At 53.7% G+C, this 26,826-nt stretch overlaps 1 protein-coding gene across 10 annotated transcripts; it reads left to right on the top strand.

Annotated features, from left to right (window-relative positions):
• The first annotated feature begins 37 nt into the window (after window positions 1-37).
• On the top strand, window positions 38-26,448 carry DHX30 (DExH-box helicase 30). Of its 10 annotated transcripts, XM_019723983.3 has the most exons (24): window positions 38-215; window positions 2,057-2,174; window positions 2,867-2,973; window positions 3,865-3,919; window positions 7,951-8,046; window positions 9,101-9,129; window positions 14,887-15,017; window positions 15,609-15,719; window positions 18,568-18,857; window positions 19,330-19,450; window positions 20,168-20,317; window positions 22,049-22,201; window positions 22,496-23,332; window positions 23,608-23,683; window positions 23,768-23,872; window positions 24,088-24,263; window positions 24,468-24,674; window positions 24,759-24,840; window positions 24,908-25,101; window positions 25,207-25,366; window positions 25,449-25,606; window positions 25,699-25,802; window positions 25,884-26,023; window positions 26,123-26,448. In XM_019723983.3, exons 3-24 carry the CDS (start codon window positions 2,949-2,951, stop codon window positions 26,374-26,376), a joined length of 3,654 nt encoding a protein of 1,217 aa, XP_019579542.2. In that variant the 5' UTR covers window positions 38-215; window positions 2,057-2,174; window positions 2,867-2,948; the 3' UTR covers window positions 26,377-26,448. The 10 variants fall into 10 exon arrangements, with proteins under 10 accessions (XP_019579542.2, XP_074168547.2, XP_019579544.2 ...); XM_074312446.2 differs by lacking the exon at window positions 2,867-2,973; XM_019723985.3 differs by lacking the exon at window positions 9,101-9,129.
• Window positions 26,449-26,826: the final 378 nt, after the last annotated feature.

The following is a 26,826-nucleotide window of genomic DNA, read 5'->3' as shown; positions in this document are numbered from 1 at the left end:
TCCCTGAAGGGGAACCCGCTGAAACGCAGGGTTGAGAGCGGGAGGCGGGGCCGGAGAGGCTAGGCAGAGAGCGCCCAGGCGGCGGGCGGGACTTCCGCCCCGGGACCCGGAAAAGGCCGCGCCATCGCTGGTGGGAGTTGTAGTCTGGCCGTAGTTGGGGGGGCCCGCGGCTCATGCGCGGTGCACCGAGGCTTGTTTCACATCTGTAACAACAGGTGAATTGGGCTTTTTATTCTCCCCTTTCGTGCCCCCTTGAGGAGCTTGCCGCGGCCAGGGGTGGTCAGCGCGAGGAGGGGCCCGGGTGCGACCGCCGGCTTGGCGGAGAGTGGGGCGGAGGAGCGGGCGGGCCCGAGGAGCAGGCCGGGCATCCTAGGCCTGCGGGAGAAGCCGGCCGGGCCGATCGTGGGCAGCCAGGCCTCGGCCTGCCGTTGCCATGGAGCTGGGGCGGGGGCGGGGGGCAAACAGGTCCGCTGGGGCCGTCTTGGTAGCCAGGGGCTCCACGGGGGCCGCGGGAGAGGCAGCTTCATTGGCGCAACAACGCCTCCGCCTTAGGGGATGCTCGGTTTCCCGAGCAGGGCCTGGAGAAAGCTCCCGGAGTGCCCTGGGACCTTTGTCTGCCTCCCCGTGTGGCCTGGACCGTTCGTCCAAAGGGAGGCCTGGTGCAATCTGTCCCCCCTGGTTTGCCCCCTTTTGCACCGACCTTGTCACTGGGGGAGGCCAAGGGGTGAGGTGTTCTTTGTTTGCTGGTGGTGCCTTGTCCCATTTCGCAGGGAAGACCTAACGCATGTTGGGTTCTTTGTTTGCAGTGAACTGGAGTCCCAGGGGTCCTCAGAACCCCTAAGCCAAGAGTATGGCTTCAGCGTGCTGTCTAGCTAGTCCTCTTGTGGCAACATTGGTCACCTTAATTGTGATTTTGCAAGACACAGATTGTCCCACTTTGCACCCCCAGTCCACAGGGGCTTGCCACACACTGTAGCAGGTGTACCGCAGATGGCCACTTGCAGATGGCCACTTGCAGACCCTCAACCTGTTTTTGGTTGCAACTTACTGGCCAGAGTGAAAAGAGACGTTGTCTGATGGTTTCCTTTGCACATTCTTTGAAGGCAGTCATCCCACACTCATCGTGGGTGTTGACCACATCTTGTAATTTACACTTAACTCTTGGAGTTTTGGAGTTTTCTGGAGAAAGCACTCTTTTCCTGATACCGTTTTTGGGGTTTAGGATCGTGCTCTTTATTTGTGTAGCTGTTTAAGGAACAAGAAATACATCCTTTGCTGCATTTTTAAAAAACCTGTGTAGGGTATCCCTTTACCTCCAAAAGAGATTTACTCTCCATGTGTTTTAACTTCTGTGGCTGTGGTCCTAAGTTTATCAGTTGGGCACTTCTTGCCCCTTTCAACTTTTGAAGATGTCACTCTAAAGTGTTATTGCAAAGACCGAGCCATGGCACATCTAGGTAATGACATGATATCATGGGAATTGGGACAGTAGTGTAGCATAAGGAAGGTAAGCTTTAGAACTCAGTCCCCGTCAGCAGATTTCCATTCTGCCCTGAGGCAGCTGTGGGATCCTGGGCCAGTTGTGTAACCTTCTCTGGGAAAGAGAATTCCTACCTCATCGAGTAGTTACATAGACTAAGTGAGATAATGTCTAAGGAAGTACTTTGTAAACTAAAAATGGCATTCAACATCTAGTTGTTATTTCCCCACTCTGGAAGAGCTGCTTTATCTCCCTTAGATGGGTTCACTCTATAGTCATGGTGGGAGCAGAATTCAGAACGCAGTAGGCCGTGCTCTGGGCTTGGAGAAAACGCTCTCAGACCTACAAGCCCCTCTACCATGAGGTCTCTTTCTTGGTATCTTACAGGTGCTGACGAAGGGCAGCTCACAATTTGATGGGTCTAGAGTGGGTCACGGCAGGTCCTGAAGTGAGGCCAGTGGGTCCAGTGTGTGTGTTTCACACCGCTAACAACACTTGTCCTTGTTGTCAAAGTTAGTAAATGAATTTCAATGACCCGGAGCAACTTTCTTTCCCCGTGGGGGGCCATCTCTTTAGGGACCCAGGGTTGTACTTCCCAGGAGGAGGCCCAGCCTCGTGATGAGGAATAGCAAGCAGAGAATTCAGCTCCAGTTCAAAAGCCTACAAAATCGGAGACTTCCACTGCTCTTGTAAGGTAAGTTGGCTTAGCCACGCACACAAAGCTGTGCTGGCTCTGCTGCTCAGCCCCGCTGTGAAGCAAAAGGCATATATTCAGTTCGTTTGTGACTATCTTAGATGACGGGTATCATTTTTAATTAGTCATTATGGAAGCTCTCTGTCCTTGAATCATCCCATAGTGACTCTACTTGGAGTTAAATGGTGTTTCATTATGCAAGAAATCTTGACATAATATTATTTTACTTATCTCTGAATTATTTAAGAGAAACTCAGAACTGTGAAGGTTTCCGACGTAATGCTGTGTGACAAGGAGGGCAACTGTCTTTTGGATCTCTGAAATGTTCTAGAGCTCTGTGAAATACCTTTAAAAGATCCTATCTTGAATATCATACTATATTTTTTAGACTGATACAGGAAAAGAGAGTGTTATATGATATGTTACATGAGATAGTGTTGCCATGGAGAGGATTGGGGACTTTTTAAAAGCAAAACCAAAAGCCTATTTACAAGCAAATTAACTTATAATTTCTTAGCAAGAAAGTATTGTTTCTTAAATAATCACTTAGATGGTTTAGATTTTATAATATTCAGGTTTTCTTTAAAATTAGAATCTCAAATTATACCTTTCTTCTTTTATTTTGGCTAGAAGGCGTCTACAGAATGTAATTTCTTAAAGTAAATTGGATCATTGTTGATATTGTATTGAAGTTTTCTCTCTGAGCTACCATATCCTATCGGCTGAAATTTCCGGCATCCCTGGGGGAGAGGAGGCCATCAGGGCAGACCTGCTATGGACCTGAAAGATTCGGCCCCAGGTCAGCCCTCCACCCCCCACCATCCCACGATTAAGAGGGAATAGCAGTCAGGAGCAGGGGTGTAGGCCCCAGTAGACTCCCAGGAATGTTGAACATTACCCTGACTTGCTAAAGCATTGTGTAGATGTTTTTAAACTAAGGCCACATAGTGTTCCTGCACCAACCCAGGAGGACTGCATTGTTAAAAACATCTATGAGTGTGAGTGTTTCTCGAAAACAAAATTGTTAAACCAGAGGCATTACTTGTTTGTGGTTTTTGGGTTGTTTTTTTTTAAGTCTCTAGGTAGATTCCTCAGTTAAATGTACTAATGAGCAAAATGCACCAAAATTTTTGGCCAACAGTTGAACTATCAATTTCATATTTGTTATTAATATTAGAAACTCGGCCATGAAAAGCGTTTTATTTTGAATCACTATAGATACTGTTTGATACTGTCAGTCACATCCCATTCTTAGGGGCTTCACTAGGTTTTGTGAAAGCCCAGTAAGCCAGTGTTTCCTTAAAGCCGTCATCAGTCCCATTTCCTGATGCCACACGAGAAAAGGGCTCCATGTAGAATTTCGCTTCTTCCTAGAAGTCTCAGGAAAACTGCAAGTATTCTGATGAGCTGGAAATATATGTCTCATGACGAAATGCATCGCCTTCTGTTTAGCAGGGTCCAGGGAGGTTAGGACACAGAAGAAAGCTCTCAATTAGAAACAAAGACATGTAATTACTCTAGAGTGGAGATGACCCTTCCGTCCGTAAGACTGGGAGCAGCAGTTGGGGCTCATTAGTAAAGAGCTTTATTTCTCTCGTCTTCTGGACAGTGTTCTCTGTGTTACTGAAGTCTTCCCTTTGGGTTCCTGGACCGGGAATATTAACCATTGCCTCTCGGCCACCCTTTTTAGGATTCCAGCTTTCCCTCCTGGCCAGAAATGTTCAGCCTGGACTCATTCAGAAAAGGTAAGAATGTTAACTGTGCTTCTGACCTCGTGCCCTTCTTCCCTGTGACGGGCAGCTGTGAAGGCTGTGAAAACCCCTCACCAGTATGTTGTTCTTGGACCCCTTCTTTGGGTGACTTTCCAGAGTCCTCCATCACGCGTGATCCTCATAACCCGTGCCACCTCTTGCCCAGGACTTGGTGTACATTTGCCACCCCTCCCCCTGAAATGCCCTCTCCCACGTAGTCACTGCTTATTGAAATCCTACGAATTTTTCCACGCCAGTGTTTTATACCATTTCCTTCCTCCATGAACCGTTTTCGATTCTGTCAACCAAAGGCAATCTTTTCTGTCCGACTTGCCTCAGCACCATACCAGGTGCGTAGTCTATTCTGAATTAAATGAAATATTGCGCCACTAGATTGGAGGCTCACTGCAGCCAGGGCCTGTTGTGCTCTTTTATCATCCATAGTACCTAGCACAGCAGTTGCACGAGCTAGGTCTCCATAAACGCTGCTGGAAGTGGATGGAGTCATTGTTATATTCCTGGTCACGGAAGCTGTGGCAAGTCTTGAAATCAGTGCCCTCCAGCAGATGGGGTGAGAGAGTTGCATCAGCAATGGCAGAATTGAGCCCTGGCAGGGCGGAGGGTAGCTTACAGGAAGTGATGTAGCTGATAAGGACTTCAAGGGCCCCGAGGGAGGGCTTTGTGTGCCTTAGACAGGCCATGTGTCACGCGGGGCGTCTGGCGGGGTCTCAGCTCCCGCTCCACACAAGAACACAGGACACGGTGAGGCCAAAAAGGAACACCCATGGAGCCATAGGTGGGTGAGTCACACCACTATAGTCTCACTGGAGGCTGAATTCACACGACGTGCGACCTGCTGTCGCTTTTCTGCCAACTGACCAACTCCCCATTTGCTAGCTGCAATCTGCCTCTCTGCAATCCGCAATCCACATTCCGCCGCTTGCTAGCTCAGCCACCATCTTCTTGCCAGCCCCCATTTGCTGCTAGCATAGCCACAGCAGTTATATTAGTGGCCAAAGGCTCACTGTTTACAGCTGACAGCCAACTAGCCACAGCTGATGGCCATCCAATCACAGTTGATGGCCATTTACTACCTGAGCCAGCACCTTTCCACGTGAGGCCGAGAGCCTGGAAACTGCACTCCTGGCTCTGTCCCCACACCGTGACTTTTCTCCTTAAGGGAACAGAGTAAAAGGCCTGTCGCCTGTATTGAGGCTGACCGCGAGGCACCTGTCTGAGCATCTTCCAAATAAATGAGAACCGTAAGAGGCCTTCCCTAACCGCTGATTAAAGAGATCTTTCCATTGTATCTCTTCTCCAAGTTATGCTCCTAGAGGCCTGGGAAATCTTGGCCTGTTGGTACCACCGAATGGGGCCAGAAGGAGGGCTGGATGTACCAGGGCACAGCAGCCTCTTCCTGCCTCCTTGTCTGTCTTAAGCCGCCCCCTCTGTTTCCATATTACATGAAAAAAATTAATCTCTGTCATCCTGGTTTGGTTGTGGGTTAACTGTGTCTGAAAAAAGCAATATTGAACTTGAGATTAGTGTGGACAGCACATTTTGAGCTGAAAAGAAGTACATTTAATTGCTTTATGTCTCCCTGCTAATCAGTGGGCTTTGTGGTCCACTTTGTAGAAGTTGGATGGAAATGGGCTTTCTTATCGTGGGAGCGTCTCTGACTTAAGAGCACTGATTCTGTGAAGAGATGGAGGCCCGATAAAGTCACGATCCTCCTTTTTCCATTTAACTCGGACGTGATAGGGAGATGGTACCAGGTGAGAGAGTTTGGGGGCAAAATTCCTTCATAGCATTTGTGATGTTACTTCCTAGGCTGGGATGGATTTGTTTGAGAGATTGTCCATCAAGGGTGACATCAATAGCACTCAGTTTAGCTGGAGGCAGTGCAACCTCTCTGAGCAAAAGCTCCGGACCCAGGTGCCCAGTGGGTTCAGGTTACCGTTCTGCCCCTCGCTCAGGAGGCCTGAGCAAGTGACAAAGCCCCTCTGCTGCGATTTCCTCACGATCTGAGTGGGCCAGATCATAGTACCTGCCTCATAGGATCAGATGGCCTAATACACATAAAGAGCTTAGAACAGGGCCTGACACCTGGTAAACTCACCATCTGTGTTAGTAATTAAGTAGCCTCAGGACTAATAGTCTTATTTGGGGCCTTGCCTTCCACACAGGTAAGTGTTGTGTTCTCACCAACAGCCAGTTCATGCTTGGAAGTCTCAGGGAAAACCATCAATCAGAAAGTCACTGTTTAGAATATTGTCCTTCAGGCAAACCTATCTTTTCAGTTTCTTGACTCTAAGGCCGAATACCCTTTCCTGTCTTCTGAATGCTGATATCACTTGTGGTTTACATCATGACCTTGCCAATTGGTCATGTGTGGCCTTGTGACACTTTTATATTGTTCTATAGGACTGTAATTTATCTCTTACAGAGTTTTTATATGTTTCTTTGTTCCTCATGATGAGATCATGAGCTCCCTAAGGTGTCATGACTCTTGAGAGGAAATGTCATGTGGTGTGAGTCTTGGGGCTCCCGAGTCAGACTGGCTGGGGTTCAAATCTGGTCCCCACCAACATGAGCAAGGTGTTAACTTACCTGGTCCTGTTTCCCAGCCCTTATCTTCAGGGATATAGTGAAGATTTGAGATGATGTAGAAAAGCACTGGGTCTGTCCCCAGCACCTAGTCTTGGGTTGGAAGGTCCTTGATAAATGTGAGTAGCTTGATTTATCTGGGGTGCAGATCACAGCCGATGTTTTGCTGGAGAGTGGCAGCCTGGCCTCAGCATGCAGTGTGCTGTGTGGCTGCACAACTGGGCAGCTGCTGCACAGGGGACACCAGGGTGGCGACAGCTGCGTCTCAGAGAGGCTTTCTGTACTCAGGGGCTTCCAGTCTCAGTGGCAGGGCCATTTGATGGTTCTGGTGGTGATGGCTACAGCAATTCCCTGTGGCAACCATCTTTCCCATTATGGCATTCAACAGAGCTGCCAACACCCCCCAGTTAGAATACTTAAGTGCCTGGTAAGTGACCTGTTGTTGCCTTCGTCAGCAACTTAACATAAGTTTCTTATCTCTCAGCTGTAATGCCATCAGAGTCAGGCCACAAAGAGCAAACTGAGTCTTTTACAGGGAGCACAAAACTGAAAAGCACTGGATCAACAGCAAGGACATGCAGTTTTTTCCAGCTCCATGGTCAGAAGCGGGCTCAGGGATGTGGGATTATAACAGCTTTGCCCCAATTACTGAAAATGCTCAATGAGATAATCAGTAATCAAATCATTCTTCTTCTTTTCTTTTTTCAAATCCAGCATCCCTGGGTATGAATGGGGATCCTTCTCAAACAGGAACAGAGAGGTGAAGCTGGTCATTTCCAGCCTTAGCTTCCAGACAGAGCTGGAGTGAGTTCCAAGATAAAATAAACCTTGATCCTAAGTACTGTGTTCCAGAAGTCCCTACAGGCATTTCTATTCTGACACTATATGTGTTTTCTGCAAAATCACACACCTTTAATATTGTGCGGGGGTTTATGGGAGAAATAGAGTTGAGGCCTGGTGGCTGAAGTGGCCCTCTGGGGGACCCATACAAGGACAGCTACCAAAAGTGGAAGGCACAAGTGAAAGAACCCCAGGGGTTTACACGGTACTATGGCTTTTCAGTTTTCAACTCTTCTCCTGTCTCAGCCTCACAACTCAAGACTATAGAGAAGTACATGGGGTGGGTGTTAAACTCGTAGAAGGTGGCTAACGGAACAGGGAGAGTTTGAGGGCTTTTGTGAGAGTCAAGGAGGGAACTCTACAAGGCTATCATGTATCATCACATCTCTAAAAGACAACTGCCTTCTTTCTGTGTGGCATTGGTGACACTTTCTCAGAACCTGTGACTGGCTCCAGATACTGCCCAGCAACCGTGCTGCCCAGAGCCCCTCACAGATGGCCTGGGGTGAGTCAGTCCAGGGGTCTGTAACTGTGAGGTGTGAGAAGATTCCGCCCTGATGCCCTCTCTCTTTCCCCAGATCGGGCCCAGCACAGGCAGCGTCAGTGCAAACTTCCCCCACCCCGCCTTCCACCCATGTGTGTCAACCCTGCCCCTGGAGGGACCATCTCTCGAGGTAAGGGAGGAGCCTTGCCTCCAGCACCAGTTTGGTCCAGGGTCTGGGGAGGTGGGCAGCAGCGGGAGCCCGGGTGCCAGGCCTCTGGGAAGTGAGGAGGAGTGGGGTTAGCCGAGCAGTTGGAGCCCTCAGGGTGAGATCACGTGGAAAGGTCTGGGCTATATGTCATGGTCGTTGGCTACATGGCTTGGACCCTGTGATCTCCTGGGGCCTCCTCATGTGACCAGGAATGAAGCCTAGGCTCAGTCTGGCTGTTTGGCACAAGCATGGACCATCTGCAGGGTTTGGCTCCTCTAGGCTGATGGCTCAGGTGGTTTAAAAAGTACAGGGCACTCGTAGCAGGGCCAGACTCTTCCCAGCACCCTCCATCTTGGAGGCTTTGGGGATGCCTGGTCAATCACTTCCTGTCTCCCCCAGCACCTCAAAGCACTTTACTGACATTAAAATCTGCCTCTTAGTCCATCTGGCTCCCTTTTGGTCGGGGAGAATGTCAGAGCCCTCGGGACGGCTCAGCTCAGGTCCCACTGATATCCAGGGACGGGCCCAGTAATAGCACCCAGGGAAGCGTTTCTGCCTGTGAGCGTCTCCTCTCTTCCTTCAGACTTAGATCTCTTCCAGGTCTGCTAAGACCAGTGCTCCTGTGGTCTCTTGTCCTGACGCTGCCTCTCTCTGCCCCACTGGCTGCCTGCGCACACCCTTCCCCCAGTAGCCTAGCAGACGGACGCTGTTTTAGGTCATAGAGTCTTTGTCTCATGTCCCCTTTAGACTCTGTCTGTAAAGTGCTTTGAAGGTAAGCGCTCGGGAGGGGTGCAGGGAGCACAGAGCACCACGGTTTCTGCAGCACACGCGGCTGCCATGTTCCCATGCAGTCTGCACACCCACTGCCCTCCTGCTGCAATGGCCCAACTACGGCCAGCAGTATAGAAATGAGTACTTCCGGCCCCTCTGACCATTTGACTTAGGTGTTAAAGAAATGCCGCCCCCTACCATTGCCAAAACAAGAGTTGATTGCCCTTTTTTTCTTCTTTCTTAAAATGCCCTGTAACTCGAAAAGGCTGAACGCTAACATTTCCAACATGGCAGGTGAGTGGCTCTGAGAGTGTCAGATGTGCTTTGGCTAAGCTTAAAGATGGTTAGTTGGGATGACGCAGGCAGTACAGGTAGGCAATGCCTCCTTGAGCACATGCAGAGGAGAAGGTCGCCGCCTTAGGGAGGGGCAGTTCCTCCCTGTGGGGCCGCCCCTCAGGCCCCACTCTGTCTTCCCCTGAGGGGTACAGACCTTGAGTGTGATTGTCTCCTCACAGCTGTGCCTCCAGAAGGTACCCATGGGTGTATGCATCTCGGCCTTCTCTCTCTCTCTCTCTCTCTCTCTCTCTCTCTCTCTCTCTCTCTCTCTCTCAAGGGTTCTTGCCTCTGTTTCTTCATCACAGAAGCAACAGACCTCTTAGTCCATATATGACTCTGGGACCTGTCTGCCATGTTTTCTGATTCTCTAGGGGCTTTGGTGGCAGGCAGGCAGGAAGGATGTGGCAGAAACAGTCTTCTGGCGTTCAAACAGGAAAACAGCGCTCAGAAAAACTGTCCACTTGAATAGGTTATAGTGCCCATCAGAGTCAGATGTGGAATTGGGAAAAACTATCACCTTCTTTCCTAAGCTACACCCTCCCACCCCCATCCCCACCCCGCTGCCAACTTCTGACCAAAGCCTCTTTTTAAGGTAAACGGTGAATAAACTAAGAAACACCTCTAAGCCTCCCCTGTGAAGTTTGCCCACAAACCCAGATCGGAGACGCAGAGCACCGGAAAGCAACACGGCTAACATTCCTGGCAGGATCCTGGGGGCCTGGAACTGGTCTTTCTTGTCCATTCTCTTAGACAGATGTGTCCCTTCCTCTTGGTGTGGTGGTTTACCTTAAGGGCCCTTGTGGCTTACATGTGTGAGTGGGAAAGCAGTGAGGACAGGTAGGGTGGTCAGGGTGGCCCCCCAGCCCCTGTAGCTCCTTACCTTTCTTGTTCCCGATCAAGTGGACCATTTCTTGCCATTTGGACCATCCATAAAGTAACTATGGTTGAGGACGTTGGCTGAGACCCCTGGTTTCTTCAGGTGTCGGTGGTCCTTCTCTTTCCTTCCAGAAGTTCTCTGCTCTGCCCAAAGTCGGGACTCGCTTGGGCTTCCTCCTGTTGCTTTTTCCTGGGGCCTCCAAAGTTTCAGGGTCTTTTACACTGTAATTCCATGCTGCTAGATGTTGTTGTTTAGCACGTGTGGTACCAGATGGTGTGCTTGATCCAGAAGTGAGCGGACAGACCTCTGAGCCACTCACCCTTTTCTCTTCTCAGAAATTCCCTTCTTTTTTACAGGCAGACGAGTCAACACTCCCTCCCTAAAGAATGGAGAGTGGAGGAGAGAAGGCTTAATGTTGGTGGAAAGGAAGGGGCGCATGCCTGAGCCCCTGTAACTTTCTTCAAGGTCCCCTAAAGCAGGAGTCAGCAAACTTTCTTTAAGGGTCAGAGAGTAAATGGGCTTTGTGGACCGTGTAGTTTCTCTTGCAGTTACTTAACTCGGCCATTATAGCATGAAAGCAGTAATAGATAATACGTAAAGAGATGAGCATGCCTATATGCCAATAAAACTTTATTTGTAAAAACAGGCAGTGGGCAGATTTGGTCTGCAGGCTATAGTTTGGCAATCCCTGCTCTCGGCCAAGGGAGAGAAGATTACAGAACCAGAAGGGCTCCAAGAGCTGGTCTAAGAGTTGTCCTCATTTTACAAGAGGCAGTGAGGTTTGTAGAGATGAAATATTTACTCAAGGTGACATCAGCTCTTAGAGCCCAAATGAAGTAAATGAAATAGGAAAAGGGGAAAAGGTGCTCCCTGAGAACCAACTAGTTGGTTGGTGTCCCCTGATGCTTTATTTATTTTTTACATAAAATTTCAAATGTGTTTGAAATACATTTTCTAAAATCAAGAAAGTAGTATAATGAACCCCCACGTCCCTGTCACCCAGCTTGAACAAACTCCTGGCTAATCCCTCCACGTTGGCCTCTTGGAAGCAGACCCGTGAAACCATAGCATCTCCACCTCGGCCTGACTCCGCTGGTTCTCGAGGCAGAGTGCTGTACTGAGGGCTTCCTGAAGCGCCCTGATGGGCTCCGGCTCCGGGTCTTTCTGTCTAGGCTGTTTTCCAGCTTTCAGACACCCCCGTTTTCAAAATTTGGCCTCAGCCCCTGCTGCCATTACCAGACTTCGTAAGCTTCTGGGTTCTTTTGAGGGAATTTGAGCTGCTAAGAGCCCTTGAATACTCCTGAAGCTGGGTGGATGCCTGAGCTTTTGGCCAATTAAAGTGCCATTTGTCCAAATTCAAAGCCCTTGGAGAATCATGTTCTGCCCCAAGGGTCTTGCCATCCCAATGTGGAGGAGCTGGGTGGGGGTGTTTGGTACAGATGGTGGTGTCCCCTGGTGAGGTCAGATCATGGCTGCCAAGGCCACTTTTACTTTAGCCCCTTTCTTGATAAAAACCAACTGAGGAAGGAATAGAAGAGCGAGAGTTGAAGCTGCCCCATCCTGCCCTGGGTCTGTCTCTAAGGCACCTGTCCCCTGTTACCTCAGACCTCAGAAGGCCGGGTCTTCTCTAACAGAGCACTCTGCAAAGCTGCCTTCCAGACATTCCCATCTTATCCTAACCACGGCCATGCCAAATGAGCAGAGCAAGTTTGCCCTAATTTGCCATTGTCCAAGGTTCACAGCTGGTAAGTGATGGAGTTGGGACTAAGTAAGCCCAATATTAGTACTCAAACCCCATGTTCTGGCCATTGGCCAGTGGTTCCCAAAGTGTTGGGAATTTGTTAAATCTGGGAACTTGTCAAAACTGCAGGTTTTCGGGCCCCCACAGCAGACCTACTGACTAAGAAACTCTTGGGGTGGCTCCTAGCCATGTTTTAATAAACTCTCCAGGGGATCACCAGTGTCAGATTTAGAGTTTACAAACAAAACCCTCCCAGCTTACCCCCCAACTGCACTGCCAACCTCTGACCAAGGCCTCCTTCCAAGCAAATGAGACCTTGAGGCCCCCTTGCTGTCATTGTCACTGCCTCAAAATGCGGGTTCAGTCTGATTCGCAGCTGACGGGAAGCCCTGCTCCTCTGTGCCATAACAGGCAGAAGAGGAACGAGCCTGGCTAGAACACAGGCGTAGTAGTTTCGGTCCAATCCCACCTGGTTTTCAAACAGGTGAAGAACGGCAGCTCAGGCTCTCACTGCTGGACCAGCTTGGTTCTTGGGCCCAGTGTCCAGGTCTTTGACCTCTGACGCCAGCGCTGGGGAGTAAATCTGGTCTGGTTATGGTCAAGAGGTCTTCCCTGTCCTGGCTCCAGATGCTTCCCCGGGTGTACTCTGTAAGCCATTCAGGGCGATGGGGTGCCCTCGTTTAGCAGTTCTCTTAACACTGGGTGGTCTGCAGTGCAGTTCTCTTAACACCGTGGCTTGGAGTGCAAGCCCATTTGCCAGGGCTCGTGAGGTATTTACGGATGGATGTTGAACTTAGGTCTGCACTATTTCCCAAAATATCTCATTCCCTCTTTCTCCCTCAGATTCAGGTGACGAGTCTGTGGGTTTAGATTTACCGGGGAGTGATTTCGGCAGGGTCCGGCCCAGGGCCTGCGTGCTCACGGGTTGACTAGAGCCAGGGCGCCAGAGGCCCTGTGCTGTGTGAGGCTGGATGGAGCCTGGCGGCTGGGGCCGCCTCGGCCCTGCCCTCGGGTCCGCCCGTCCCGCAGGGGGCGCGCAGGCCGCCCGGTCCCGCCCTTCCGCGCTGTCCCTGCCTGGCTCCGGGACCGCGGGGGCCGGCGGGAGCGCGATGGCGGCCGCCAGGAGGTTCATGGCGCTGGCCGCCGGCGTCTCTCCGCGCCTGCGGCAGCCTGGTTCCCGCGCTGCCGGGCGACAGGGACGCTCGCGCGGCTTCTCATCAGACTGCGCCCGCCCCGACCGCAACAAGGAGGCCACCGAGGCGGGGGTGGCTCCCTGCGGGCCCGAGGAAGGCGACGGAAGCGTGGTGAACGGTGAGGGCAGTGGCCGGGTCGCGCGACGCCCTTGACTCCTGGGGATGGCAGAGCTAGGGGCGCGGGCCGGGGTCGGGCCGGCGGGCTGGGCCCACTCTCCGATCGAGACCGCTATTCGCTGGCGGGTCGCAGCCCTGCTGTTCTAAAGCTCAGTGTAGTACAGGCGCCCATGGACCCCGAGCACGGAGGCTCTGGGACTGCAGCGCCTGCACCAGGCAAGAACAGGTGAGAGGCGCGGGACCTGGAGAGAGGGGCAGAAAACGGGTAAACGTCGCCCGGATGGGTGGTCAAGCGTTAGAGCATCAAGGGTAAAGCACATACATACCAGTGTGGGGAAAAGCCCCAAATACACCTGGGACTTCAAGATCTCAAGTAGAGATGGAATGATGGCTCTGGTGGATCGCAGCGCTGTGCCTCCTGAAAAGTGAATGGAATGAAACTGGTGAGAGCATCCTTGCCCATCAGGGATGGATGGAGAGTGCTGGCCTCTGCCTGCCTGCCCTATAGAGCTGGAGGGGGCACCAGCACAGGTCTGTTTATACCTGTGGGTCTAGTGGGCTACTTAAAGTTGGGTCCTTGGGAATCAAACTCTTTTGAGTCTACTTAGATAGTACTTTTTTTTGACTGCTTGATTCTTAGTTGCTTTGCAAGTTATCATTTAGAGGGAGCGCCAGAGCCAGACAGGATTGTCCCTCTTGGCTAGTTGCACAGGAGTCTGCCCCAAGGAAGCAGCCTCACCCCAGACAGCAGGGTTCCGTCAGAACTCCTGGAGGAGCTTTTCCCTACATCAGAACCCAGGGATCAAGTGTCTGTCCAGTGCTGTGAACAAGCTTCCCCAGTGATTTAGGGTTGATTTGTGCAGGTGCACGTGTGTGCATATGTACACCCTACAAAGTTTCTTTTTGGAGCTGGTTTAAAGTTGACTATGCCAGAGGCTGAGTGGAGAATGAAAAGGCTTCCTCTCTCCTCTGTCGGTCTCTGACCATGAATTTCTTGAAGGGCTACTCGGGTGCTTTGGGGCCCTTCCTTCTGTTTTTAGATGCTCCCAGCAGGCTTCTTCATGGTCTGGCTAAGCCCTGTGTCTGGCACAAGCTGGCTCTAGGTGGACATCTCACTCATTTGTGCTCTGGGATTGGTCCAAGTAAAAAAAGTGAGGTACGTCTCAGAGTGTCTGCTGCCTCCTGCCACCACATGACTCCAGTGGACTCGGGGAAGGAATAGCTCACACCTGTGTCTCAGCTACAGAGGTCTCTAATCAGTGTCCCTACACATAGTCTGACTCTAGGGAGACCTATTGTAGGGTGCTGAGGACAGTTGACAGCTGGAACCTGGTATTTAGACTTGGGCAAATCCTCCCTTTTATGTGTCTTTGATTTTAGGAGGGGTCTTGCATTGTCTTAATCTCCAGTTTGTGTGTGTGGTGGATTTTTATTTTCTTTGTTCATTGCTTTCTTCCAGACATTAGAATAGGGGGTTTGTTGCCATCTCAGCTTTTGTAGCTGGCGTCTTAAATCAGGAGCTTGGTGGGGAAAAGGATGCTGGCTGGTTCCCTCTGTGATGCGCAGGGCATTGGCCCTCCTTCAGGAGATGGTGGTGCAAGCGGGTCTAGCCCCAGTCTCCCTTGTAAACTCGGAAGCCGTTCTGCTCTCCTTTTCTACGATGCTCCTGGGTGGTTTGGGGTCATGAGCCAACACCCTGTGTATCCAGCCCAGGGATGCCCTAATACACATCCCATGGAGTTTTTAAAAGGAAAAGAACTATAATGCTTTTGTTCTTATTTTCTTAGCTTCTAGGGACCTATTAAAAGAATTCCCACAGCCCAAAAACCTTCTCAACAGTGTGATTGGAAGAGCCCTGGGCATCTCACATGCAAAAGACAAACTGGTCTACGTACATACAAATGGACCGAAGAAAAAGGTAACTCCACTGCTGGCGGGGACGTGTCAGTCTGCCTCTCAGGAAGAAGACTGGCTGCCCTTTTCTCCTTCAGATTTCTTTGTCAAGGAGGCCATTTCTGAATTGAAAACAGTCAGCAGAATCTCAGAGCAAAGCTAGGTTTGAAGAAGAGCCTGGTTTAGGGAAAGGGAGCCCAGGGCAGGTGAAGCGAGGGCTTCTCATCTTGGGTAACACCCCCCCCATGCAACTAACTGGCACTGCAGAGGGTTAGAGACGACGATGGGAATTCCTGCTCCAACAGCCTTGTCTGTCCTGGGACCCACTGAAGCCTGCAGGCAAACCATTCTGAATGAAGATTTTTAACATTAAAGATGGGTTCCACCTTGCCCCCTGGCCAGAACATGGCACTTCGAAGAAGCAGAACTAGGTGGGACGAATGGCTTGAGGATGGGAGAATTAGAGCCTTACAAGGAGTCATTGATGGGGGGGCGGGGGGTCTGTCCTGCACGGCTGCCGTGAGGTCCACGGCTTTGCTGCTGAGTCTCCGCGGGCTATGCAACAGCTTTGCAGTCTGGAGGGGCAAGAGTCCTGATTCTGTCTTCTCTTCCCCAGAAAGTCACCCTCCACATAAAGTGGCCCAAGAGTGTGGAGGTCGAAGGCTATGGCAGCAAGAAGATCGATGCTGAGCGCCAGGCTGCAGCCGCGGCCTGCCAGCTGTTCAAGGTGACCCTCCCCTAGCAAAAACCATGCAGACCTCTCTGCTGGGACACTCCTTGCCCCTTGCTCTGATGGCCTTTCAGGTGGAGGTTGACAGGGTTCACCACTCACCTGTCCTGAGCCCTTCCCGCCTCGTGGTTCCTTTCTTGCTGTTCAGCCAACAAGGGAATAGCGTTTTTTCCTGCCACTGTAGTTACCTACTTTCTGAGGTTTCAGAAACCACAGAAAGAAACCCCTTCATGAAGCACACTCCCTACATACAGCACCATGGATGTACGTCCATTTGGGTTTCTATCTGTCTTTTCCCGTTATTTAATGGTGTTTTCCCTGGATCCAGATGTCCTCTCTTACTTGCAATGGAAGCATGGTACTGGCTTTCCTCACTTCCCAGTGGTCGCACATGGTTGCTTTCAGGCTTTTGGTTTCCAAGCATTTGTAGACCTTCTCTCCAACCTTTCTCTCCACTCCTCATTGATTGTGCCAACCTTGAATCTTACTCAGGGTCCTAGGTCTCCATCTCTGCTCTGACAAGGACAAAACTGTCAGCGTTGTCCTTTGGCTTCTCTCCGCTCATGGGCTCCCGGCCTTCACTGTGTCTGCTCCTTCCTACATCGGAGGAGGAAAGTTCCTCTGCTGTCCTGCGCCCCCAACCACTCCGCTCTTTTCTCTGTCCCCTCTGTGTCCCCTCCCCACCGCTCCCACCCTTTTACTTACTTCTCAGATTCTTCTTCTTCTGATTCTTTTCTGTACGCTTCAGAAATACTTAAGCGTGTCCTCTGATCCCTCCCCTTGGCCCTGCGGCCACCGCACACAGCTTCCCATGCTGTGCTTCGCATGTTCTCTGCTCCAGTGTTGCGCTCGCTGGCTTATCTTCACATCCACACAGTGGGACGTGTAGCAGCTGACTGTTGACTGACGGGAACAATGCTTGACCAAGCCCTTAGCCACTGGTCCTTGCTCTGCTCGAATGCTCTGTAGCTTTGGCACTGCCAGGCGTCCCTTCCTCAGCCTCTGGATGACACCTGCTCCTCCTTCCCTCTGGGGCTCCCCAAGGCCATTTTCCTCACCCACGCTTTGTAAACATCTCTTTCTCGATACCCCTTTTCCCTAGAGAAATCTCGACTTAGAGGTTCAGCCACGTTCTCTGTGTTTAATGTCTAAGAAGTCTCTGTCTCCCATAGAGTTCAAGGGTTCTCAACTAGGGGGAGGTGTCCCCCAGTGGACATTTAGCAATGTCTGGAGACATTTTTGGTGGCCACAACTGGAGGAATGGTACTGGTGTGAAGCCAGGGATGCTTCTAAATGTCCTACAAGGCACAGCAAAGAATGAGCTGGCCCAAATGTCAGTAGTGCCGAGGGGGAGAAACTGGTCCCTCCCGGGACCTTGGAAGACCCTTTAAACCCAGCCTGTGTGCACAAGTCACGAGCACATTGCTCCCCGGCCCTTCCTCTTTCCCTGTGTGTGCTCAAAGCCTTTTTTTGTTTGTATGTGTAATTGTGGCAAAATACACAAAAGACAATTTATCATCTTACCCACTTTGAAATGTACAGTTCAGTAATATTACGCAGTCACGTTGTTGTGCAAACCCATCTCCAGGACTTTTTCATCTTTGTAAAACTGGAACTTTGTCCCCATTAAACACTAACTCCCCATTTTTCCTCACCCGAGCCCCTGACAACCACTATTTTACTTCCTGCTTCTGTGTATTTGACTAAGAAACTTACATTAAGTAGAATCATACAATACTTGCCTTCTTGTGACTGGCTGTTGCACTCAGCATAATGTCCTCAGTGTTCATCTATGTTGTAACGTGTCAGGATTTCACTCCTTTTAAGGCTGAATAATATTCCACTCTGTGCGTGGACCACATTTTGTTTATCCATTCTTCCTTCGATGGACACTTGGGTTGCTCTGCCTTTTGGCTGTTTGTGAACAGGCGTGCTGTGACCACTGTCACATGGCCCTAATGTCAGAAACCCACTTGACGCGTCCATGTCCACTGTCACGTGGCCATGTCTCGCTGTGTTGCCTTTACCACTCCCAACTTGAATTTCCTGAACCGATTCTTTATTCATACTCTGCTCCTTGTTCTTCTGGCTTCTCACTTTCTTCTTCCTGAGACCAGTTGTCTGCAGCTCGGTTCTGCTTCTTAGGTTCTGAGCTTCCTGAGGGCAGGGACCAGGAGTCGTCTGTCCTGCTGATGCTGCGGGTGTTTTTTGCACGTGCAGAGACTCAGCAGATGTTCTATTTGATACTCTCTAGAAAACAATGAAACTACAACACGTTTTAAACTAATGTTTTTGTATAAGTGGCTTTAAAAACACTGCAGGTTATTTCTAGAATATGTTCCCAGCATCGGATTCTTTTTTTTTTCCTGAGGGAAGTACCTCACTTCACCCTAGTTTCGCTCCTGTTTGGTGATGCTGGCACCCCTCTCACCATCCTTACTGCTTTAGGGAGCAGTGTCCTCTGAGTCTTCCCGTGGAGCCTAGGGTGCTTGTGTCACAAGGTGTATCTGTTTTGTGGGGTGGGCTACATGTGTCTTAATTGCTGTACTCACTGAGGCTTCTTAGATCACTGGGAGAATGTGTCTGCCTCCCGTTGGGGTTTTGTTTTTTTGTTTATTTTTTGTCTTTCGTCTAAGAGGTGTAAGAATTTACCTTGTCATTTTCATCTGCCAAAGCTAGACATTTTGTGTCTTCTCTATGCCCAGTTCTGACTAGGAGCTGAGGCGGGTAGACAGGTGAAAACGCATGGCTCCCACACGAGGGACTTACAGTGTAACCGGGCACATTCCAGGCAGGCTGAGGAATGAGGGGGGTGTAGACCCTCACAACGCCCCTTTCCCCCCAGGGCTGGGGTCTGCTGGGTCCCCGGAATGAGCTGTTTGATGCAGCCAAATACCGTGTGCTAGCCGACCGCTTTGGCTCTCCGGCTGACAGCTGGTGGCGCCCAGAACCCACCATGCCACCCACTTCCTGGCGGCAGCTGAATCCCGAGAGCATCAGGCCAGGGGGCCCTGGGGGCCTATCCCGCTCCTTGGGCCTAGAAGAAGAGGAAGATGAGGAAGAGCTAGAAGAGGGGACCATCGATGTGACCGACTTCCTGTCCATGACCCAGCAGGACCCCCACACCCCACTCAGGTACAGCTGGAGGCGGGGTGCAGGGGAAGCTGGCCACACTGTGACATGGGAGTGGGGCGATGCCTTCTCCGAGACAGGAGGGCCCCTGCCCCATGTCTCCACCTATGTGCCCCGTTACTCACTGGTCCGTCGGCCTGTTCTCAGGGGACAGCCAGCTGTGGTCTTGTACGTGGGGCTGGGCTTTGGCAAAACAGCAGTGTGGCCCTTTCCTCAGAGGACATTTGGGTCCCTCAGAGGCCCAGCAACCACTCTGCCTTCCCCCTGCCCTCGTCTGTGTTTGGGGGAACTGAGGGAGCGTCGGCCACGCTGCGTGTCTGAATGTCACCAGCCAAGCAGAGATGCCCAGTCTATCATCTTTTTCGTGCTTCCTGGCTGCCCGCTGTAGTGTCCTGCCTCCGGGGTCTCAGAGCCCGGGGTGAAATTGGCCCGGAAAAAGATAGAGCTTTTTCACCTAAACTTTTGGTCCTCCCAGGGGGGGTTCCCTTGAAATGACAGACGATGACAGTGCTATTAGGGCTCTGACCCAGTTTCCGCTTCCCAAGAACCTTCTGGCCAAGGTGATTCAGATTGCAACGTCGTCCTCCACAGCTAAGGTGAGTTGGATCTCCTGAAAATGCATGGGGGTGGGAAGCTGGCTTGGTTGTGCCTAGTTTTCCGCAAGACCAGGTAGGAGGGAAACTACAGGTGTGTGGAAGGGCTGAGCCATCTGTTCTCCCAGCCCACACCTAGGCCAGCTGGGGGGTCCTTGGAGAGCAAAGAGGGTGGAAGAGTGAGGACAGAATGGAAGTCAAAACACAGGAGCACAGGGAGTGTGCTGGGGACTGTGGGAGTGGGAGAGCCATATCTGTCAGGTGTGGCGGACAGGAAAGGAGGGGTCGGGGTGCGGCAGCTGTGTCGCTGAGGTGTGAATTGCATCTTTGCTGCCCGCCCAGGGGCTCTGGTGAAGCAGACCTCTCCGGGCGTGGGCCTTGGCTTCCCTAGGATGTGCCTGGTTTTTAGCACACAGCTGCCAGCACAGCTGTTTGCCTTGAAGATGCTGAGAGGACAGTGAGTTAGAAGGGCAGGTAGTGCCATTGCCTGGACACCATCTTCGCCTGTGATTCACAGCACAGGAGAAGCAAGTCCAGGCGCTGGGCGTGGGGGCTTGCGTCTCTTTTGTCTGTCTGTATGGTGGCACTTGTCGTGTGGCTCGTATTTGGCACGTGCTGAGCTGGCGGTTAATTCCATCTCCGGGTTCCTTGGTGTTCTGAGAATGCAGCAGATGTTTTCAGTCTGCCTTCTCACAACCACCTCTCTCGCCTTCCCTGTAGAACCTCATGCAGTTCCATACTGTGGGCACCAAGACCAAGCTGTCCACCCTCACCCTGCTCTGGCCCTGTCCCATGACCTTTGTTGCCAAAGGGCGTCGCAAAGCAGAGGCTGAGAATAAGGCAGCAGCCTTGGCCTGCAAGAAACTGAAGGTGAGTCCAGGAGGGTCCCTGGTCCGAAGTGTGAGAGGTCTCAGTGCTCAGTGCCCTTGGCAAACGGGTCCACGTTTTAGGAAGTGAAATCCACCGTACCAGGCTTTGGCCTGGCCATGGAAGTACCTGGTCTCCAAGCCTTGTTTGTCAGGCTGTGGCTGCTGTCCCCAGGACTTGACACAGTCCCTCTGGAAGGGCTTGGCCTGTGAGCCCAGCCTTTTTAGCGCTGTGGGCAGAACCCGGGTGAAGCTAGCAGGAGACCTTCATTGTGGATGGTGAAAAGCCGGAGAGATGGCGCCTGTCTTGAGTGGTAAGCTCAGTGTCTAGAAAGATCCTGAGAACCAGGGCTTTGTGGCCAAAACGAGTAATATGATGTTTATCCGGGATGAAGACTGATGAAGCAAACGATGGCAAGGCAAAGGCACTGGCCTCCGGCTGGCAGTTTCCTCGAAGGGGCTTTGGCGGTCAGCAGATGCCCCAGCACTGGGAGTTAGCCTTGTGTCACGATTGCCCGAGAAATTAGTGATTTAGACCCATGTCTAGAGGTTCAGTTTGCAGAACCAGAGGATCGAGGCCCTGCTTTACTCTGAATGGTGCATGTTTGGCTTTGTGAAGTGCATTTTAGATATAGCTGATGGTGAGAGGTAACGAGAGCCTGGAGAACAGAAGAGAGACAGGGACGTGTAAGTGGTGACAGAAAAGGAAATGGATGATACCCCTGGCTCAAGAGCAGAACTAGGGCTCACTGGGAGAGCTTGGAGGAGGTCTGAATTAGCTTGACAGATACAAGAACCAGAAGCCTCGCAGCTGCTGGAGTCCTATTTCAGGAAGCAGCCCCAAGCCGGAGCAATGTTCAGGGAATAATGGGCCGGCCCAGCCCAGCAGAGCAGCTGCCGGTAAACTCTTGCCATCCTGGGAAAGGTGGAAGCCTCTCCTGCAGCAAGGTGGCTGTGTTGGTACCTCCTGTGGTGCACGGACTAGATGCCTGTCCTTGAGGTCAACCAGGAGACCAAAGTAGGAAGGATGCTGGTTCCTGTGGGGGCAAACTTGGAGGAGGGAGTGTTTGACCTGGCCTTCAGGGGGAGAGCAGAATCCAGACATTACAGGTGATGGGGACACAACACTAGAAAAATGATTGGTTTTACACACTTGCCTGAGGTGTTATCTCTGGTGAGATGGCTTTGGGCGTAGGGACGTAGGATGCAATGGTTCCCTTCCAGTGGCTTGTTTTATCAAGCCACATAAATAGGAATGCCATGTCCGTTTGTACGATGGGGTCACAGATGGAACGGGCGCCGTGCAGATAGGAGGCGGGTGGGCTCCGGGGAGGCCGCGGAGGCAGAGGAAGCCTGTGCGGTGTGTCAGGGAGTCCGTGTTGGCAATTTGTGGAAGTGAGATGGGACAGTTGTGGGGGCTCCAGCTGCTGTGGGAGGTTTCTCAGGAGCACACCCACCCCCCCAACCCCCCGTCAAGTGTGAGGCTGTCTGCTTGAACCTGTCAGGGCTTGCTTTTCTTGCATTCGTTTTAACTAGTTGATTTCCTTTGGTGGAGATTTACATTTTCCTGGTTCCTTATTTCTCCCTCCTGCGTCATGTCAGCCAGAAACCAAAATCTTAGGAAAGGAAAGCAGTTGCTTTGCACGACTTCCCACTAGAGCCCCGACCTGCCTGGGCCACTTCTGGGGAGGCGGACAGAGCGAGCCCTGTGTGCCACCCCCCCTCCCACCCCCAGAGCCTGGGCCTGGTGGACCGGAACAACGAGCCGCTCACCCACGCCATGTACAACCTGGCCTCCCTGCGCGAGCTGGGTGAGACCCAGCGCCGGCCGTGTACCATCCAGCTGCCTGAGCCCATCCTCCGCAAGATAGAGACCTTTCTGAACCAGGCAAGGGGACCCCTTCCATCCCTGCCTCCATCTTCTCCAGACTCAGAGCTTCTACCCGCAACAACAGGCCTTAGTAACTCCCTATTTCCCCACTGAGGATGAAGCCTGGGGGGGCCCTTACCCTAGCAGCCCAGCTTCGCCCACAAGCGTCCCAGGGCAGTCCTGGACTGTCATCTGCCCAGGGGGTTGTGCCACAGCAGGCGACCCAGAGAGTCACGTGGAAGGGGCTGGGTGCGAGTGAGGAGGAAGGCGTCCCTTTCACCGTTTCGCTTGTTTCTCCTGTCCCCCACCCAGTACCCCGTGGACAGTTCCTGGATCTCCCCAGAGCTCCGGCTGCAGAGTGATGACATCTTGCCCTTGGGCAAGGACTCCGGGCCCCTGAGTGACCCTATCACAGGCAAGCCCTATGTGCCCCTGTCAGAGGCAGAGGAGGTACGTCTGAGCCAGAGCCTGCTGGAGATGTGGCGGCGGCGAGGGCCTGTCTGGCAAGAGGTTCCGCAGCTGCCTGTGGACCCGCATCGGGACACCATCCTGAACGCCATCGAGCAGCACCCAGTAGTGGTCATCTCTGGGGACACGGGCTGTGGGAAGACCACGCGCATCCCCCAGCTGCTGCTGGAGCGCTACGTGACCGAGGGCCGAGGTGCCAGCTGCAACGTCATCATCACGCAGCCGCGCCGCATCTCGGCCGTGTCCGTGGCCCAGCGGGTCAGCCACGAGCTGGGCCCCTCCCTGCGCCGGAACGTGGGCTTCCAGGTGCGCCTGGAGAGCAAGCCCCCGGCACGGGGTGGAGCCCTGCTCTTCTGCACCGTGGGCATCCTGCTGCGCAAGCTGCAGGGCAACCCCAGTCTGGAGGGCGTGAGCCACGTGGTGGTGGATGAGGTGCACGAGCGGGACGTGAACACGGACTTCCTGCTGATCCTGCTCAAGGGCCTGCAGCGGCTCAACCCCGCCCTGCGGCTGGTGCTCATGAGCGCCACCGGCGACAACGAGCGCTTCTCCCGCTACTTCGGTGGCTGCCCCGTCATCAAGGTGCCCGGCTTCATGTACCCTGTCAAGGAGCACTACCTGGAGGACATCCTGGCCAAGCTGGGCAAGCACCAGTACCCACACCGGCATCGGCACCACGAGGTGAGAGCACGCCGCCCCTTCCCACCCAGGGCTCCCCGTCTGACTTGGTGGCTGCCCCTGCCTGTCCCTGTGGCTGGTGGCTTGGCGCGAGGTACCCTCCCCAAGCTTTGGTTTTTCTCACAGAAACAGGAATGATGGGGGCTGTGGCAGGGGTGTGGTGAGGGTTGCAGGGGACATGTTAGGTGTCAGTCTCACTGTGTCCCTGGTGGCCGTGTCCTGTACACGACCCCTGGCCCTGCCTGGGGCTGTGACTGGCCTCTCTTCCCCCACTCCAGTCTGAGGACGAATGTGCACTGGATTTGGACCTCGTCACTGACCTGGTTCTGCACATCGATGCCCGCGGGGAGCCAGGTGGGTGCCTTCCCCACTCGTGCCCGCCCTGGCCCCAACCCCAGGTACCCGGAGCCACGCTCATACCTGTAGCTCCCTCTACAGGTGGGATCCTCTGCTTCCTACCTGGATGGCAGGAGATCAAAGGAGTACAGCAGCGGCTGCAGGAGGCCCTAGGCGTTCATGAGAGCAAGTACCTCATCCTGCCAGGTGAGCCCGTGGGCACCCACTCTCTCCGCGGGACTTCTGTCCTGGGGCCGACCCAGCCGGGACTCATGGGCCTGGGTGCTGGCTTTGCAGCCTTTCCTGGGCATATTGACCTGGGCCTCACTTTCAGAGAATGGGGTGAAGATCCTTGCCCTGCCATCATCACAGAGGCTCTGGCCGGAGCATGCCCATAAATAACCACGCTTGCTGCCTTCCAGTGCACTCCAACGTCCCCATGATGGACCAGAAGGCCATATTCCAGCAGCCACCAGCCGGCGTGCGCAAGATTGTGTTGGCCACCAACATCGCCGAGACGTCCATCACAGTGAACGACGTCGTGCACGTGGTGGACAGCGGCCTGCACAAGGAGGAGCGCTACGACCTGAAGACCAAGGTGGCCCCCGTCTCCTGGGCCCCCAGGGAAAGAACGCCCAGTTCCCAGATCGGCCTTGTGTGTCTGGAGAAGGCCACACTTGTGGGGTCTCATTGTCCCTGCTGGGGTGGGGCTGTTGAGGGGTTAAGTGAGGTGACGGCCAGGCATGGGGCACTGAGGAAGTCCTGTGGCATCTGGGTCACTGCTCACCTGTCCCCTACCCAGGTGTCCTGCCTGGAGACAGTGTGGGTGTCACGAGCCAATGTGATCCAACGCCGGGGCCGGGCGGGCCGCTGCCAGTCAGGCTTTGCCTACCACCTGTTCCCACGGAGCCGGCTGGAGAAAATGGTCCCTTTCCAAGTGCCGGAGATCCTTCGCACCCCCCTGGAGAACCTGGTGCTGCAGGCCAAGATCCACATGCCGGAAAAGACGGTGTGACGCGCACGGCGGGCAGGCGGGCTGGCCGGCCTTGGGTGGCCAATGGGAACGCAGGCTCACAGGGCTGTTTCACTGTAGGCGGTGGAGTTCCTCTCCAAAGCCGTGGACAGTCCGAACATTAAGGCCGTGGATGAGGCTGTGATCTTGCTCCAGGAGATCGGTGAGTGGCAGGGCTGGGCCCAGCTGGAGTGGCTCCCAGGGCGTGCCTGACCGCTGGCCTGTTGCAGGGGTGCTGGACCAGCGGGAGTACCTGACCACCCTGGGGCAGCGCCTGGCCCACATCTCCACCGACCCCCGGCTGGCCAAGGCCATAGTGCTGGCCGCCATCTTCCGTTGCCTGCACCCGCTGCTGGTGGTCGTCTCCTGCCTCACCCGGGACCCCTTCAGCAGCAGCCTGCAGAACCGAGCGGAGGTGGACAAGGTCAGACCAGTCCCTGCCCGTGGCCCGTTGGCACTCCCCTGCAGCCCTGCACCACCTCCTGTCCTGAGGTGGCCAACTCTAGCCCGTCCCCAACCCCCTCCCCAGGTGAAGGCCCTGTTGAGCCACGACAGCGGCAGTGACCATCTGGCCTTCGTGCGGGCCGTGGCCGGCTGGGAGGAGGTGCTGCGCTGGCAGGACCGCAGCTCCCGCGAGAACTATCTGGAGGAGAACCTGCTCTACGCACCCAGCCTGCGCTTCATCCATGGTCAGCAGGTCCCACACGTCTCGAGCCCCTCGCCCTCCCAGACACCCTGGTGCCCAGGTTCACCCCGACTTTGCCTTCCCAGGACTCATCAAGCAGTTCTCCGAGAACATTTATGAGGCTTTCCTGGTGGGGAAGCCCTCGGACTGCACTCTGGCCTCAGCCCAATGCAACGAGTACAGTGAGGAAGAAGAGCTGGTGAAGGGCGTGCTGATGGCGGGTCTCTACCCCAACCTCATCCAGGTGCTGCCTTGGGAGGGGCGACTGGGCCCCAGCCTTCTCTCCCATCCGCAGCGCCTTGCTCAGCCCACCCATCTTGTCCTTCGCCCCTGCAGGTGAGGCAGGGCAAGGTGACCCGGCAGGGCAAGTTCAAGCCCAACAGTGTCACGTACAGGACCAAATCAGGCAACATCTTGCTGCACAAGTCGACCATTAACAGGTGGGGTGCAGGCGGGCCGGGCAGGGCAGCTGGGATGGGCCAGAAGTGGGGCCTCACCTCACCCAGCCCTCTATTCCCCAGGGAGGCCACCCGGCTACGGAGCCGGTGGCTGACGTATTTCATGGCTGTCAAGTCCAATGGCAGCGTCTTCGTGCGGGACTCCTCCCAGGTGCACCCGCTGGCTGTGCTGCTACTGACTGACGGGGACGTCCACGTCCGTGGTGGGTGCTGTGTGTCTCCCACCCCACGGCTGAGCCCGGCTGGCTGTTTCCAGGGCCTGGCCTCACTGTGGCTCCCCACCATCTTCTCCTTTCCTGCAGATGATGGGCGCCGGGCCACCATATCACTGAGCGACAGTGACCTGCTGAGGCTGGAGGGTGACTCACGCACAGTGCGGCTGCTGCGGGAGCTGCGCCGGGCCCTGGGCCGCATGGTGGAGCGCAGCCTGCGCAGCGAGCTGGCCGCACTGCCGCTGCCAGTGCAGCAGGAACACGGGCGGCTGCTGGCCCTGCTGGCTGAGCTGCTGCGGGGACCCTGTGGCAGCTTTGACGTGCGCAAGTCGGCTGACGACTGAGCCCTGGGGCGCTGGGGCTGTGTACAGAGTGCAAATGTTTATTTAAAATAAAGTTCTATTTATCCCTTGTGAGCATTGCTCTCCTCTGGGGGCTCCTCTTGGGGCCTCAGCACGCTGAGCTGTGGGCCACGGTCCCAGAGAGAAAGTGGAAGCGCTGTCTTTGGGGAGGAAGCAGCTTAGACCTGCCTTTCAGCTTGAACCCCAATGGGCTCCGCCAGCTTGCAGTACTGGGCCAGCCCCGTCTCACAGCTGCTCCTGTCGGTACCTGCGCCACTGGCAGCTGTCACAACTCACTGTCCCTGCAGGTTGGGACAGCAGGTGTTGAGCAGCCCCTTCCTGGGTCTCCCTGGTCCAGTATGTGTGCTCATTCAGCCCGGCTGCCACCCACAGGGTTGGACCTTAACCCTCAAAGGGCCTCAGGTTGTGCGGCGGCCCGGACACAGCTGGCCA

The sequence above is a fragment of the Rhinolophus sinicus genome, chromosome 5 (genome assembly GCF_057876585.1).
Source record: "Rhinolophus sinicus isolate RSI-liver-muscle chromosome 5, RSI-T2T, whole genome shotgun sequence".
Lineage (NCBI taxonomy): Eukaryota > Metazoa > Chordata > Mammalia > Chiroptera > Rhinolophidae > Rhinolophus > Rhinolophus sinicus.
The sequence above is the reverse complement of the archived record's forward strand: the minus strand, read 5'-3'. Positions and strand labels throughout refer to the sequence as shown.